Source organism: Trematomus bernacchii, unplaced genomic scaffold (assembly GCF_902827165.1).
Source record: "Trematomus bernacchii unplaced genomic scaffold, fTreBer1.1, whole genome shotgun sequence".
NCBI classification, from domain to species: Eukaryota; Metazoa; Chordata; class Actinopteri; order Perciformes; family Nototheniidae; genus Trematomus; species Trematomus bernacchii.
Window position 1 is genome coordinate 1,711,625 of NW_022987607.1, and position 16,333 is coordinate 1,727,957.

The 16,333-nt window shown below is 41.1% G+C and overlaps 1 protein-coding gene across 1 annotated transcript in view; it reads right to left on the reverse strand.

Moving 5' to 3' along the window:
• Window positions 1-386: 386 nt before the first annotated feature.
• LOC117482882 (neurensin-1-like) overlaps window positions 387-16,333 on the reverse strand; it is a 34,029-nt gene continuing 18,082 nt past the window's right edge. The window contains exons 2-4 of the mRNA XM_034131119.1: window positions 7,407-7,461; window positions 2,092-2,241; window positions 387-936 (exon numbers count right to left, since the gene is read on the reverse strand). Of these exons, the coding sequence (XP_033987010.1) occupies window positions 526-936; window positions 2,092-2,241; window positions 7,407-7,454 (609 nt within the window). The 5' untranslated portion in view covers window positions 7,455-7,461 and the 3' untranslated portion in view covers window positions 387-525. The remainder of the gene's footprint in view (window positions 937-2,091; window positions 2,242-7,406; window positions 7,462-16,333) is intronic.

The following is a 16,333-nucleotide window of genomic DNA, read 5'->3' on the forward strand; positions in this document are numbered from 1 at the left end:
GTGTATGTGTGTGTGTATGTGTGTGTGTGCACCTGGTCAAAGGCTGTGGACCTGTGTGTTTGTGTGTGTGTGTGTGTATGTGTGTATGTGTGTGTGTGCACCTGGTCAAAGGCTGTGGACCTGTGTGTTTGTGTGTGTGTGTGTGTATGTGTGTATGTGTGTGTGTGCACCTGGTCAAAGGCTGTGGACCTGTGTGTGTATGTGTATGTGTGTGTGTGTGCGTGTGTGTATGTGTGTGTGTGCACCTGGTCAAAGGCTGTAGACCTGTGTGTGTGTGTGTGTGTGTGTGTGTGTGTGTGTGTGTGTGTGTGTGTGTGTGTGCATATAGGCTCTATGTAGGTGAATATAAATATCTCTTGGAAAGTCAGAGTGTTCTTAAAAAGCTTGTACTATAGTATTTAAAAGTATTAGTATTGTGTTATTCTATATTGTATGTGCTCCCTGTACAGCACTTTGGTCAACTGAGGTTTTACCCATCAGTCACTTTATCTCTTTTTAGGTGTTAAGGTGGACATCACTGTATTTTTATAAAGAAGTGGACTGCACCTTTTCCACTTTTGACAATGTGACGGGTATCTTCCCTTTTTCAACACCTGTTGGATTAGTGACCACGTCCAGGTCTCTAAATCCCCTCCATTTAGACCCCAAATCCCCTCTTCGTTCCCCCTGTTTATAGAAAAGCTTCTCCTTCAGGTTAGCTTTCCTCTGGAGGATCCAAACGAAAACCCCCATCACTAACAGAGCTGAACCCAGACAGGTGAGCCATATCCCTGCCGTGGAGCTGATATTCAGGCTTTTGTTGAAACTGACCGCCTGTTTGTCCACGAAGAACAAGTCTCCCTCTCCGAATGACTCCATTTTATGGGGAGTTGAATAACCGACAGACAGAGAAGTGATGCCTGCAGTCAGGAGGAGGAAACTGAAGGCCATGGACACCTGGGAGGGAGAGAGAGATTTTAATGTATTCTACTATTTCAACAATTAGACAGTTTATACATTTATACATATCGTTAGGAAAGGTCTCCGTGTTGTGTGTGATGCAAAAAAAAAAGCCAAATTGCCAAATGAGGAGGGGTCTTTAATGAAATCCCTCACCTTTACAAATACCACCAAACCACTGCTGCACTTCCAGGGCTCGACAGTAACGGTTGCCAGGTTGCCATTGGCAACCATTCAGAAAAAATGTCAACCACTTCTTGGCCTTTGGTTGCCATCAGTGGCAACCAGTTTTTAACATGAAGAAATAAGGACAGCTAAATGTGCACCCCAAAAGAGATGCATGTTAATTATTTGTTGTATTAAGAGTGATATTTAATTATTGTTGTGACCAGTCGGAACCTGATACTAAAGTTGCACGTGCATTGGTGTGATTACGGGATTATTATTAACATTTTAAAGTTTTGAGAAAAAGTCAGAATTTTGAGATTTTGCAAAAAAGTCAGATTTTTGAGGAAAAAGTCAGAATTTTGAGATTTTGAGAAAAAGTCAGAATCTTGAGATTTTGAAATCTTGAAAAAAGTCAGTATTTTGTACATGACAGGATGTATGAGTACCTACAGCGGTAGCCCCCAGGCTCTGGAACGACCTGCCCCCCCATGTCAAATTGTCGCCCACTCTTGAAGCTTTTAAGTCCCGCCTAAAGACCCACCTCTTTTCCCTCGCTTACGAGTCAGTCTGAGCTGCAGTATGTCACTACCTATTTGTATGCTTTTATTGTCTGTCCATAGCCTTTATGTGCCTTGTATCTATTCTCATGTGTGCCTTTTATCTATTCGTGTAATATTATATTTTATTATAATGTCATGTTCATTGTGAAGCACTTTGGCAAACCCTCTGTTTTTAAAATGTGCTATATAAATAAAGTGGATTGGATTGGATACAAGAACCGGTATTCCTCCATCTTGTGACTGTGTAACTCCCTCTCTTGGATATCAGCATGTGAAGGACACTGTTCAGGAACTAGTTGATGCTCTGTATGTGATGACTACTTCCATTCTGGAGAGGATCAGAGACACATGGATCCTGAGATTGAAGCTCAAGCCGGGGACCAGGGAGAGTTTTATAACAGTGAACAGATCATAGTTTCTCTACCTTCAGAACTGCTGCGCTCCACCTCAGGTTCTTCCTCTGGCTCTGAACGACCCCCTCGTCTTCTGGGTTTTTGTCCCACATGGAAGAACACTCCTCATAGAAGTGATGCAGATAGGAACGAACACCAAACTGAAGACAGCTAGAACTGGCCTGAGAGGAGAGGATTAAAGGGGCCTCTTTAAAATACACAAAGGTTCCTAATTACACGGGAGAACAAGACAGTTAACAAATTAACATTTCACATTTATATCCAATCTAATATTTAATATTCCATTCCTCTCATACTTATATATATAATATCCTGCTTCATATTTTGTTACTGTAAACTGTTACTACTTTTTTCAATGCCATTTTATTTCTATTGAGATGGATTGCTTATCTCTTTTAATTTTTAATGTACAATGCCATGTCTTTTTATGCTGCTGCAACGCAAACATATCCCAAAGTGGGATCAATAAAGTACTTCTGATCTTATCTTAGTACATATGGGGTATCAATAAACAACTCATTGTGTACCTACAGTAACCACTAATGAATCTGTAAGAACAAATACAAAAAGGACAAAAGGTTAACAGATAACGTTGTAACATTTTGTGTTTGAGGTGTTTTTAACTTCATCACAGTTTTTAAATGATTGAGCCTACCCTATTATTATTTGTTTACATCACTTTTATTTGTATTTGTTGAGCAGTTCTGGGTGTCACATTTTTTCTGTTGACTGTTTTGGTCCTTCTAAGTTATTGTGTGTTTGATTTTGTTTATTTAGACATCATCAACCGTTTTTAAACTTCAGAATTATAGGACTTTCTCATTGAAAATGCGTCACAGCATGAAGCCAAGCTTAGACTCTTATGGCGCATTTCCACTGCAGCGCGTAGCACGGTTTAAGCGTGCCGTGCCAAACCCGGCCCGTTTTTTGTTACGTTTCCACGTTCCGGCTAACGGGTACCTTTTCACAGTTTTTCTGGGTCTCCAAAATCGTGGTTCTTTCCGGGCCAACAACCGGGCTGAGTATGCTAAACTAGTGAGAGAATCGCTGGCAAGGGGGCTACAACTACAACAAGATGAACATATTTGACCGTGATTTAATTGTAATACACGTTTCAAAATGATGCCGAAGTAACAACATACTGATACCGGTTAGTAAAAACCATGAATTAATGCTTTGACAAGTCTGCAGACAGACGGCAGGGGAAAAACCTTTTAAAATGCGTGTTTTCTAAATGGAGATTGGCTAAGCTAACGCAGTATATGCTCCGACCGTCCACACTCACAACAACGGCCTATACAGACATAAATAAAGCAGCGACTGTATTCACCATGACACAGGCAGTCTGTGGTTTGTACTTGTTTCACTTTTGTCTAGTTTCTGAACAGATATGAGGAGCTGTGAGCTCTGAGTGCTAACAGCTAACGGCTGTGTTGGTTTTGTGTTTCGCATTGAAGATGACGTCACGGCTCCGCCTACACTGCGTTACTATAGTTACTGCCCCAGCTACTAAACTGTAATGGAAACGCAGCATAAAGTGAGCCTGGCCTACCAAGGCCTAACTATACCGTACTAAGCCGAGCGAGGCCCTGCAGTGGAACATTAGACTCAAATTTAAATGGGAATTGAGCCGCCACTCTAAGTACTACTATTACTTGGTAACAAGTTAGAAAAACAGGTGACAGTGGGGTGTGATGAGTGTTAAAACTGGTTAGTTATCAACACTTACTGTAGCTGCTCTGAAAACATTTCCAGGATTTGTTTTTGAATGGTTTTGTATTGATGTGTTTGACATGACATGCAGGGGTTAAATTGGGCCGGGGCTGTCCGGGGCTCAGCCCCGGCACATAGGACGATGCTCTGACGTCATCACCCTCGCTCATTTGTCATTTGTTTAAGCCATATGTTAAAACATCTCTCGTTCATAATATAGACTTTATTTAGGGTCGATATGTGTTGACTTTACTTTAAAATAGCAGATCTCTGTGAGGATATAGTTTTTCCGCTTAGTGAACGTGTGTCTCTGCTCCGATCAGGAGCTGCAGCACCGCGGCTCCTTCGTGCAGAGAGTCTGCAGCGGTGTGTGTGTGTGTGTGTGTGTGTGTGTGTGTGTGTGTGTGTGTGTGTGTGTGTGTGTGTGTGTGTGAAGAAATGTTTGAAAATGTAAAGTAAAATGCTTCAATCTGGTGCACTTTAAGCACACATTACTAGAGACTAGATCTAGGGGGTACAACTCTAAACACCCATATGAAAAAGATCGGTTTACATTTTAATAATCAAATATGTGAACATAACCAATAACCTACCATAGCCAATAACAAATAAATGTAACTTATTTTATTTTTGTTGTTCATTCATATCTTATTTTACCTAGTTAACATTTATTTATGCATATTTTTTTATCTCTCAAGTTTTAAACGATATTTTTGGTTTACTGTCCTATAGTATACATTGAAATGATTTCAAACCTGTTTATCCCAATAATTATAAAGGAGTGCCTTGGAAATATGTGTTTACATAAATTGCATTTATCTCTCTTGCTCGCTCCCACGCCCACTTTGGCTGTGAGCTGCGGACGCCTGATAAGCCAACACCCCCCACTTTCATCACTTACAGCGCCCATCGTACAGGGCAAATGAAAAGTGTAACCGGGGTGAAAAGGGTGTTACCTTTACTTAATTATGAATGTTGTTACATCAAGGCCGAAAATTAGGATGAGCGCAAACAGTCAAAAAGGTTTTTTTCCCTCCCAGAGCTGCCAGCGCAGCGACCCCCCAGATCTGGCGCCCTAGGCGACCGTCTATGTCGCCTATGCCAAAAACCGGCCCTGTACACCATGCTAAATGTGTTGTAAATGAGTTATGATCGGTCATAATAACACAGAATTTGGTGATGATTAAATAGTTTACAGTGAGATTTACTCCCATACTTTTGGCCATACTCACGCAGCCCTACAAATGAATTGAGATTTCCACACAAATGTTCTTTAGCAAGTGTGCAGAGCAGTGTTGATTTAAAAAAGCAATTTGAAGGTTGGATATTTGTAAACCTTTTTTTGTGTATATATATTAATAATTTAAGATGTAAATGAATTCCAGTTTATTTGTAGTACTTTCTATTTTTATTGTGACATTTGGTGGCATCAATGTGTGCATTTGATACAGATAATGGAGCAGTTGCTTTAGGGCCACAGTGTATATCCCTTAAGGTCAAATAATGAGATCCTCGACCTCCGCCCCCCTCTCGCACCTCCACACAGAGCCCCCCCACATATCAAATCCCAACTTAACCCCTGATGACGTGTGATTTTGGTGCCTTTCCCACAGGATCACCATCGAATAATAAATATAAATAAGTAAGTAAGTAATAAGTGATTATTACCAGGACAAAGAAATGGAAATCTGGCAAAAAGCTCCATTAAGGTAAATCCAAGGTGTGCTGTTACATTGTGTTGCACGAGGAGCCTGTGACCTAAGATGTTCATTGATATATCTGTAGCTATGTACAAATGACAATAAAAGCTTTGAATCTTGAATGTTGAATCTAAATAAAGCAGTCTCTTCTTGTTTTTTTTCTAAGTAGAGACGGATCAGTTGCATTGAAATATGTACAGGGTTCCTGCAGGTTTCGCCAACTCAAATTTAAGACTTTTTAAGACCTTTTTAAGACCACTTCGAATAGAATTTAAGACCTATTTCACGGCAAGAAAGTATGAAGGAAAATTGCTATGAAAGAAGAAATACGTCCCATAATTACTTACAAATCAAATGTATTCATGTTCAACATAAGAACAATGACTGAACATAACAGCATAACAGTACAGAACTGTGTTAGCCAAAAAGTGTGTATGTGTCTCTGTGTATGCTTGTGTGTGTGTTAGGGCTGTGCAATTAATCGTATTTTAATCGCCTTAATCGTGGCCTGCCACAATTACAAAAACAACATAATCGAAAAAAAACTATTATTTAGCTTTGCTAGGTTGTGACAGTGCACTACAACATATTTGATCTAATTAATTTTAGTCTAATTTATTTTTATTTATCATATTTATATATGTTTAGTAGCTTGTGGAAGTGCGCTCCAAAATATTTGTTGATCTTGTTTATTGGTATTTATTATTTTGATATTATTTATTTAAATATATCATTTATTTAATTTATTGTTGTATTGGTTTTTCAGTTGAATTATACGTTCAGGGTAATCAACAGTTAAAAATATACTGTTCAAATTATTATTTGTTTTAAAGTTCAATAAATGGATGTTTTCAAAGTCAATGAATGTATTTAATAATCGTGATATCAATTATTGACCACAATGATCGTGATTATGATTTTTGCCATAATCGAGCAGCCCGTGTGTGTGTGTGTGTGTGTGTGTGTGTGTGTGTGTGTGTGTGTGTGTGTGTGTGTGTGTGTGTGTGAGAGAGAGAGAGAGAGAGAGAGAGAGAGAGAGAGAGAGAGAGAGAGAGAGAGAGAGAGAGAGACGAGAGAGAGAGAGAGTAACAAGAGCTATATTCAGAGCTCTGCTGCCTTGGCTACAATCTTTCATCGTTGCTGTTGTAGGATTGGTGTTTAGCTACGGTATTTAGCGTATACACTACAGCACCTCCGCTTTTAGGGTTGACTTCGAAGACCCAAACGTCGCCCGGAGGTCCAACAGTGTTGTTGCGGGAACTGCTGCACTAGCTAACGCTGCACTAGCTAACGCTACATTAGCCAAACAAACGCTAATTTCTTTTGCAAAAGGTGCAGCGGGCTACAAACACGTTCCCCTCCACTGGTTTCAACCAAGCACTAAATTCAATGTTTTCCAACCAAATACGGTTGAACTTACACTTCCCCATATTTATTTGTAAGTAGATTCGAAGAGACATGAGTTTCTGACTGCCGCTAGATGAAGCTTGGTTGCTAGGTTACTAGCTGGGTGTTCTCCGTTAAGGGGCCGGGGGAAACAAAGTTAGTGATTACTGGTTCCATGTTGATTTATTTCAATACAAATTGTTGGGGGGAACTGAAAGGCTATTACCGTTACTTTGCAGCCCGGACAAGTCCCCCAAAACACATTTTAGACGCGATCGCAACACAGAAGTACCTTTCAAATCCCATCATTTTTAAGACCTTCTAAATCATATTTAAGACCTTTCTTATTTTTTTGGTCATATTTAAGACCTTTTTAAGGCCTTAAATTCAGATTATCAAATTTAAGACTTTTTAAGACCCCGCGGGAACCCTGTATGTAACAAAGGCGTAGGAGACGTCTGTACATCTGCTGAATGTTTACGGTGACTGTAATAAAAAAGAATAAAATAAAACTTGATGACACTCACCTCACTCCCAGAGGATTCTCCACCCGAGGCGTCAGAGCACAGCGCCATCACACACCTACACCCACCCCCACACCCCCCACACACACACACACACACACACACACACCAAAAAGGATAAATATATACATTTACATCATACCTATCATTTTAAGTTTCGTTCATTCCTTCATTACAATCCTAAATATAAATGTATGTAGCTTATTTTCCATTTGTTTGAGTGAATGAGTCAATTATTTTGTTGACAGCAACAACAACAAAGAGCAAATAACATCTTGCAGTGAGCAGATAACATAAAGTGCAATTTTAACTGTGAGGCTTATCCACTGAAGCTTCATGCAAGTGCAACATTTAACATTACAACTAGTTATTTTAACACAATTCTTAAAAAAAATAAATTCTAACAACATTCTTTATCCGTGCATAGACCATTGGTGCGTTCACATCGGACGCGATGCGACTTTTGGGGGCGGCGCGATTACATGTAAAGTCAATGCAAAGACGCGGGACAGACGCGGTTGATGCGAATGACGCATTCTCGCACTAGCCAATCAGCGGTGAGGATCTCAGTCTGCCGTCACTGACGTTGAATCAGAAAACCAAAACATCAGCCGTTAGCTGTTAGCACTCAGAGCTCACAGCTCCTCATATCTGTTCAGAAATTGGACGAATGTTAAACATGAACAAACCACGGACTGTCTGTGTCATGGTGAATACAGTTGCTGGTTTATTTATGTCTGTATGACGTTGTTATGAGATTGGACGGAGCAGCTACATGTACATGTTAGTTTAGCCTGATCGATCCGATCTCCATTCAGAAAACACGCATTTTAAAAGGTTTTTCGCCTGCCGTCTTGTCAAAGCATTCATTCGTGGTTTTTACTAACCGGTATCAGTATGTTGTTACTTCGGCATCATTTTGAAACGTGTATTACAATTAAATCACGGTAAAATATGTTCATTTTGTTGTAGTTGGTATCTACCATAAGTGCAGTGAGTTCCAAAAAATGCAGCATCACTTTAACCTGTTAAGCCCCAAGACTGTTTGTCAGGTCTCAGGCTCGAAAATGACATTCCCGGAACAAATGACTATAACTTCACTTCTAAAAGGGGTAAATTAATAATCTTTTTTCTCAAAGCAATGATAAACCTGTGAGTTGGCTGTAGAAAAGTCAGAATCAATATAGATGTTTTTATTTTAAAGTAAATTCAGATTGAACATAGCAAAAACTATGATTGATCAAGATTGATGCAAATCAAGTGAAATTTGACCTTTTTAGACCTCTGGGGTCATTTGGGTGTATTTGCCGTTTCATTGGAACCCATTGGTCGATGTTGATGATTGACACCTCTTTGTAACCGTTAGAGTCAATAGAATCGAGGGGGAGTTCCTAAATCCATCTAAACATTTCCATTGAGGAGTGAGAGTGATGCGCACGCAGCTTGCCCAAAACCGGAAGCTCCCTTACAATCTATAGAAAAATACGTTAATTGACATAAATGTTATGATGGATTATCAGTAATCATTTCAAAGTGACAGAGACATTGGATTAACCTTCAGCAGCGTTTATATGCGTTTTAATAGACTATTATTTTCGGGAGCGACAGGGAATGTCTCAAAGATATGTCAATCAAGTGGCACCTGCTAACGGGGTGGAGGCTTACATCTAAAACCTTTTTTTTTTAAATATTATTTTTAGTTTTCTTCTTCTTCTTTTTTAACGGTGCGCGATCTACCCGTCGCAATCGACTGGTTGGTGACCACTGCCTTACACGATGTAATGAAGAAACACACATGACTCATGCGTTTTGAATGAAACTCAACCTGATAAACTGTCATGAGGACCACCTATCGCCTGACTCACCTGAGATAAACCAGGAAACAGGATGTTATTCTGCCTCGCTGAGACGACACTGTGACTACCCGATTTGCATTGCGCATGCGCGAGATGGTCCGCCATATTGAACAGCTACATACGGCAACCCAAATAGGACACTTGACGTCTAGATCAGGGGTGGGGGAACCTTTTTCCTCTCAAGGGCCATTTCATTTTTTTCAACATCCTCCGAGGGCCGTACAAATGATTGACCTCTGCTTAAAATACTAAAATCACAGCCCAATCATTTGGCCTTTCTTTCATGCTGTGCAAAGAAAAAGCAACCTCTTAATCCAGATATTTTACCATGACTCGCGCATGCATGCACGAGCACGTGCACGTGCACGGTTGTGGCATGACCACCAAAACAGAAAGATATGGACACACGATGTGTGCACATTTATTTAGTTTCCTATCCATGTGAACATGATTTAAGTGGGGGGGGGGACCTCACCTCCTCTAGGGGGGAAGATTTTTTTTTAAATATTGAAGTTAAAAGCATCAATCTGGTGCACTTTGAGAGCAACATGAAGAGATCTATGGATACATCTCTCAACACCCATATGAAACAGAACTGGAAGCAGCTTTTATTTTTCTTTATGGATATTTTACAAATCATTCTCCTTTCAAACTGTATTCTTGTTTATTAATAACCACTTGTTTTTACTGTCATATAGTATTTTATACCTGTTTACTTCATTCTCTTATTTTTTTATAACTATAATGATCATATAAAGATGTGCCTTTACCTCACTGGTTGTGGAAAAAGCTTCTTATATTCGTTAGCATAGCTAGCTAACCAGATGCTAATAACAACAAAGTTATTGACTGTATGATCAGTATGACAGATGAACAGATCGCCACTGGGCTTTCAACTAAAGACACAGCCACGCAAAAACTGCGGCATGTGTTCGGCTCCTTATCAAGGGCCATTGGCCCCCCCACTTTTCAGCCCTGCCCTACATTTTCGCAGCGGCGGATGCCGCGGAACACTGTACAAATCCCGTTTCAATAATTCCCCTCTACTCTAAAGTCGCATCTAAAACGCGATCTGATATAGCTGTGTATATTTTGTTATTTTTTATTGTTATATTCAATCTCATTAGCTACAGGCATGTTTGAAGCTTGTAAAGGGAAGATGACAGCTCTCCTCTCCCTCGCCACTCTGCTGTTCCACAGCGCCGCTTCCCCTCCCTCCGCTGAAATTATGAATGTAAGGCGTATAGTAGGCTAATCATAGATAACACGGCAGGGTCCGTTACAGTTTGTTTTTATCTGATTTCAAATAAACAAAGTCTTGGCTTTCAGAATATTAAACTTGTTTCGGCAAATTCAGATGATAAATACAACTTTGAAGCTTGTAACGGCATAATTACAAGCAACGGAGTAACTTTACGTCACTGCAGGCATAACAGCAGCCGGTGTTTCTCGTGAGTGTTTTCCCCGGGAAACAAACACAATACACACAAACGCAAAAATACACAAACACACACGTATACACACACACTCGCGGGCTTCCCCCAGACCAGTAATCCAAACGAAAATATCTTCCCTCCGTAGTATTTTGATCATTTGCTCCGCTAATCAATCAGATCGATCCAGAGAAGAGGAAACTTTAAAGGCCTTTTTCTCAAAATGATGACTCTGTAACAGTCATTATATAATGTGACATATTTTGCTTAATATTTGGAGTACAACAACAATCCTGATATCATTAGAAAGCTAGGAATCTCCTCTTTCCAACAGTGTATACAACTCAAAATGTGTCTTCGCGTCAATGCGACTGATTTCGATGGAGCAGGTCACTTTGCATTAGGTAAAATAAAGCAGGCAGAGATAACAGGAAGAATATGTACATTTTAACCCAATCAAATAGGACATTGTCACACCATTCAAATGTATCCATGTAAATTACAACCAATAAAAAAGCTTAGATTTGTTTATTTGTTACGTTGTTTACTTTATTTGTTACGTTCTGTGTGTGTCAGCCGTTAACCTAGATATAAATAAAATATACACTTGCAAACATGTCAGAAGAACCAGCGCAGAAGAAAACTAAATACAGTCAATCTTAAATTTAACAACTGGAAGGTCACATCCCTGACATCCACATCAATGGAGCCTGGACCTTCATCAATCATAGAACGAGCGAAGCCAGATGAACCCAAAAGCAGCAGCTCTATGAGGTGTGATTTGTGCCAAAGAACAGATAACTAAGCTAACTGAGCGGAGAACTGACGTGTCAACGTGCGCCAACGCCTCCATCAATTGTGAATGGGTTGACGTAGAATACAGGCGACGTCACGACGATGTCAGACGTCAGGGCGACGTACCATAGGTGCGCTCAAAGTACGCGCTCACGTAGCGGCGGCATAGCTTAGAAAGCACTATCTTAGATATGCGTGTTGATAACGTACGTGTGGATAAGCGCGTGAATAACGTACGTGTCGCCTCCGTTAGCATTGTATAGCATTATCCTACATTATATTTTTCGAATGATTCCGCTCCTACAGTAGTTTGGAGAGTGTTACAGGTACACTTTCTCATCGGCACAGTATTGGTATCAGAAGAGAGGGGAATAATAATTAATAATCATTAGTATGAGAATATTTGCTGGTGTTGTACTCGAGACCGGTCTCCAGACCACTTTTTAACGGTAGTGGTCTCGGAATCTGCATTTGGTTTCGTATTGTCTCTGTATCGGACCGAGAGGACTCGAGATTTTATGTCAAGACCGGTTAAGACCACGGCTGTGGCTGGGGATGTGGATCGGGAACCGAAATCCGGTTTGGAACAAATAACAATTGTCCGGTACGGGGATTAATAAGAGTAGTCTCTCTCTCTCTCTCTCTCTCTCTCTCTCTCTCTCTCTCTCTCTCTCTCTCTCCCTCTCCCTCCCTCCCTCCCCTCGGGAACAGCTGATTGCTGCACGGCGATCAGCTGTCCCTCCCTCCCTCAAGGTGTGTGTGGGTGTGTCTGTGTGTCTCATTCACTGTCCCTCAGGTTGTAGCATGTTTCGATTGCCAGTTTGTGGCTTGTATGTCTTGTGAACGCAACGCTGGCATGATGTGGCCTGCTGACATGGCCTCAAATAAACACACAGGACTAAAATAATACGTGTTTAATTCAGCCCAGATGCGGTGACTGCAGACCAAATCAATTAATGCGGCATATATTGAAGGTGTTCAAAGTTGTACCGGTATGAAGCGCAGTGAGAACCACGCACCTCTGTCAGACCAGACCAAAGTTTATATATACAGTCTATGTGTCAGACTAGCGAATGGGCACATTTACATTTCAGGAGAATAATGAAGATGTGATTGGTTGTTCCACTCTCCGTTTCTCACGAGACCAGCGTGCTGCTGTTTACATTAAGGCCCTGACACACCAGGCAGTCACCAGAGAACTCGCCGACACCGACACCGACAGTTCCATCGCCGAGTTCTCCTGCGTCTTGGCCATGTGTCGCACTGAAACACACCGCAAAGACTTCAGCCGAGCACGTACGAACTGCGCATGCGTGAGTGGCAATAACTCTCCTTACCAGCAGTAGTGTGTATTCGTCATTCAAAATAGGCAACAACCGGAAGACAGAGAAGAAGAACAGACTGTGATATAAACAAACAAATAGCGTGTGTGTTCCATTTTCACTCTCGTCCATCGAAAACATGTTTTAGAATATAAAAATACATGAATGATGAAATGAGCACATAAAGTGCAGACATACTATCAAATCACAGTTAATAGACCTGCATCTGATGATCGCAGTGTTCTGGAGGGTGTGTCGTTTATTGAGTCAGCAATGTAGTAATGTATGTAATGTAATAATGGCCACTTCTTGCTAAATGTACATTTCCATGTGATGCTTTTATCCGAGGCGACTCACAATAGGTAAATGAACAGCAGTAGACACTATCTCATTTACTTAGACACTGTACTTAAGGACAATGTTGAGGTACTTGAGACTAATCCTGCAACTTTATACTGACAAATAAACCCATGAGATGAAAAACCGGACTTGACCAAACAAATCACGGAGCTCTCAGCAGAGGACAGCCGGGGACGCTCCCGCCGATATCAGAGATGTCCCTGCTATGTGTGGGAGGTAAGAGAGGACATTTAAGGGCTATGTTTGATGTCTTTAAGTATCACCTGCTGGTGTTTAGCTGCTGTCCTGTGCCTTAAATCGTTTGTTTACGTCCCTCACTTCCGTTTCGCTTCTCATTTGCTAGCTGAACAGCTGATCAGATTGGTTTCTTGGCCCGATAGCTTGTGTCCGACACCCGGCCGATTCAACATGTTGAATCGGCCGGGTGTCGACCGTGAAAGGCCAAATAAGGTGTGTCACGGCCGAGGGTTCGGGACACACCAAATTGACTTTGGGCGACAAGGAACGCGTTGTCGCCAGACAACCGAAGACGGCCGATATCGGCCTGGTGTGTCAGGGCCTTGAGTGTGGACTGGACCGACTGAAACTGACGGCAAGATTAATTATTGTGGAAGGATGGACCCCCATCCTGCAAAAAAAGGCAGCGAAATGTCAACAAAACAGTTTCTCAGTCCAATGCTAAGTTAGTGGCAGGCCCTGTGTGACTGGAGACTATAAGGCTACACAAAACCCAAACATGTCCTTAATGTTACTCAAGGCAAATATATGTAATATAACCATTAGACTGCAGCTAACTGTGGGGCGACAAACCCCTCATACTGTGAGTGAATAACTTGGGATGGTTATGTTGTCTAAAGAGGAGACAATCATTATGGTATTAGGGCATGCAAATACAGGGTCAACAAAGTGATAAAATAAGTGTTGCATAATAAATGTTCTTGAATAATGTTATTTCATAAATAGTTGTTAATGTAATGATTACATGTTCTCCTTATTCAGTTCCACTATCAGATGATGCTGATGGTGATGGCCCTGAGGGAGAGATGCAGAGCTCAGTGGACAGAACTGGCAGGTACAGAGGAAACTGTTTCAATAGGCTATGTCTATGAAAACACTGAACAAAGGAAATGTAATGACAACAGTATAAACAAGCTATGTTCATGTTCTCTCAATAAGTTACTATAGTTATTGATCAGAGTTTAATCCATTTGAGGTCCACCCCCAAATAAAACATGTTCACATGGAAAGGTTCCCAAATACATATGCACACTTTTTTTTAACAATATCCTATGTCCATATGTTTCTATTTAAGTAGTAGATTCAAACTGTAGGGCTATCACTACGGGCAGCAACGTTGTAAATATTGACGATACATGTACATCCAGCAAAACGCCCCCAAACCAAACTGGTAGTGGCCTGGCTGGGTGTATAATTCCCGGCCTGCTATGGTCCCAGTCCGGCCCTGCTGACACATCACACACCCGTACACTACACACATTACTGATTAACTGATATCACAATTGAGTTATTCTCTTTAAATAAATATACTGTAATTGGAAAATAATCATGTGGTGTCCTTGTTTTGTCCGTCCTTGAGCCAGGGCTCCCTATTGTTGTATGTAGGTTATTCTTGGTTTTAGAATTAATTCAGTAATGGTGTGTGTGTAACACAAACATAATAAATCATTGGATAGTGTTTCTATATAATATAAATAAAGTAATGTATTAAGACTCAGTGCGAGTTATTACTTTCTTCCTTTACTTGGCATTCTTCAAAAATACACAGACATTGCAGCACATCGTTTCACGTCTTTGTACTTTCTCAGCATTAAAGTGCAATGTGTTGGCGAACCTTTGTTTCCTCCTGACAGCTCACTTAAAGGTATACTCAATTCAATTCAATAGCTTTATTAGCATGACCTCAGTTACATATAGTATTGCCAAAGCTCTGTATAGTTGCAACATCTATACAAAATATATATATATATATATATATATATATATATATATAGTAAACGGGACATTATAATCTCCGCACATTAACTCTATATTTGCCTCTGCCATGGTGCCAAAATGAAATGAAATAAAATAAACAATATATAGGGGTTTCTTCTTCTCTGAACTTCTATGTATACTGCATCCCTCCAAATCAAATAAACCATGAACAAATACATAAAGTCGTGTTCACTGCAGCGATCTATTTCACACACAAAACTATATGAAAACTTGGTGATATACAGTTTTCTCCTGGAGACCAAGGGAAGACAGGCTTCTCCTGTTTTTTCAGCCTTTGTTATCATTTTGATAATTAAAAATATATATTCTTGTCTGTGGTTGTTTTTGCATTCAGGGCATACAAGAGGTGTAACATTATTTTAATACCAAAACTATATTGAAATAGAGTCTAGCTTGAACAGCAACTAAGTAGCTGTAACATTACTGGGTTATTTGGTGATAACTACCAAAGTAAAGTAACTTCAGACGCAGACGTCACGTAGCTTCTCAGACGAGAGGGGTGGCGACGAGAGTGTCACGTTATTTATCTCGCGGCATAGTTCACGGCATGGTAGGCGACGATCGACACGATTGTCTGCTCAGTGAGTTCGTTCATTGGCACAAATCACACCTCATACAGCTCTGCGGCCGCAGAGACTGTCAAAACCGCCGCCACCACCGTCGTTGAACCGAAACAGGCTGGTTCTATTTCGTATAAGGCTTCGCCCTCTAAGGCTATCGCTATTGGGTAATCCCACTGCACGTGTGCAGCACTGACAGACTTAATTCACGCCCACCTATGACGTGGGCCCCACCTACGGCCTCACTTCCGTATAAATAGGAAGTAGGCCCGACCATCTGCTCCCATTTTTCTTCAGCACTCCGTTGCAGAAGCACTGGCCCTCTGGCCCACAGACAGCGGAGAGAGGACGCTCTCGCTGCTGCGGCCGAGGATGATTAGCTAGTCCAGGAGTCTTACTCCGTGGACCAAGACCTTGATTTATGGGATCCGAGTGGCGGGCAGCAGTCAGGCGACTCCTTCCCCTCCATTCACGGATCACCATGGGGTTCCCCCGGCCCCATCCTCCCTCTCCTCCGGACGGGGGAGACAGGGTGGGGGCTCGGTGTCAGCCGACATATGAGTTACGACCGGCTGTGGCTGGCTCGCT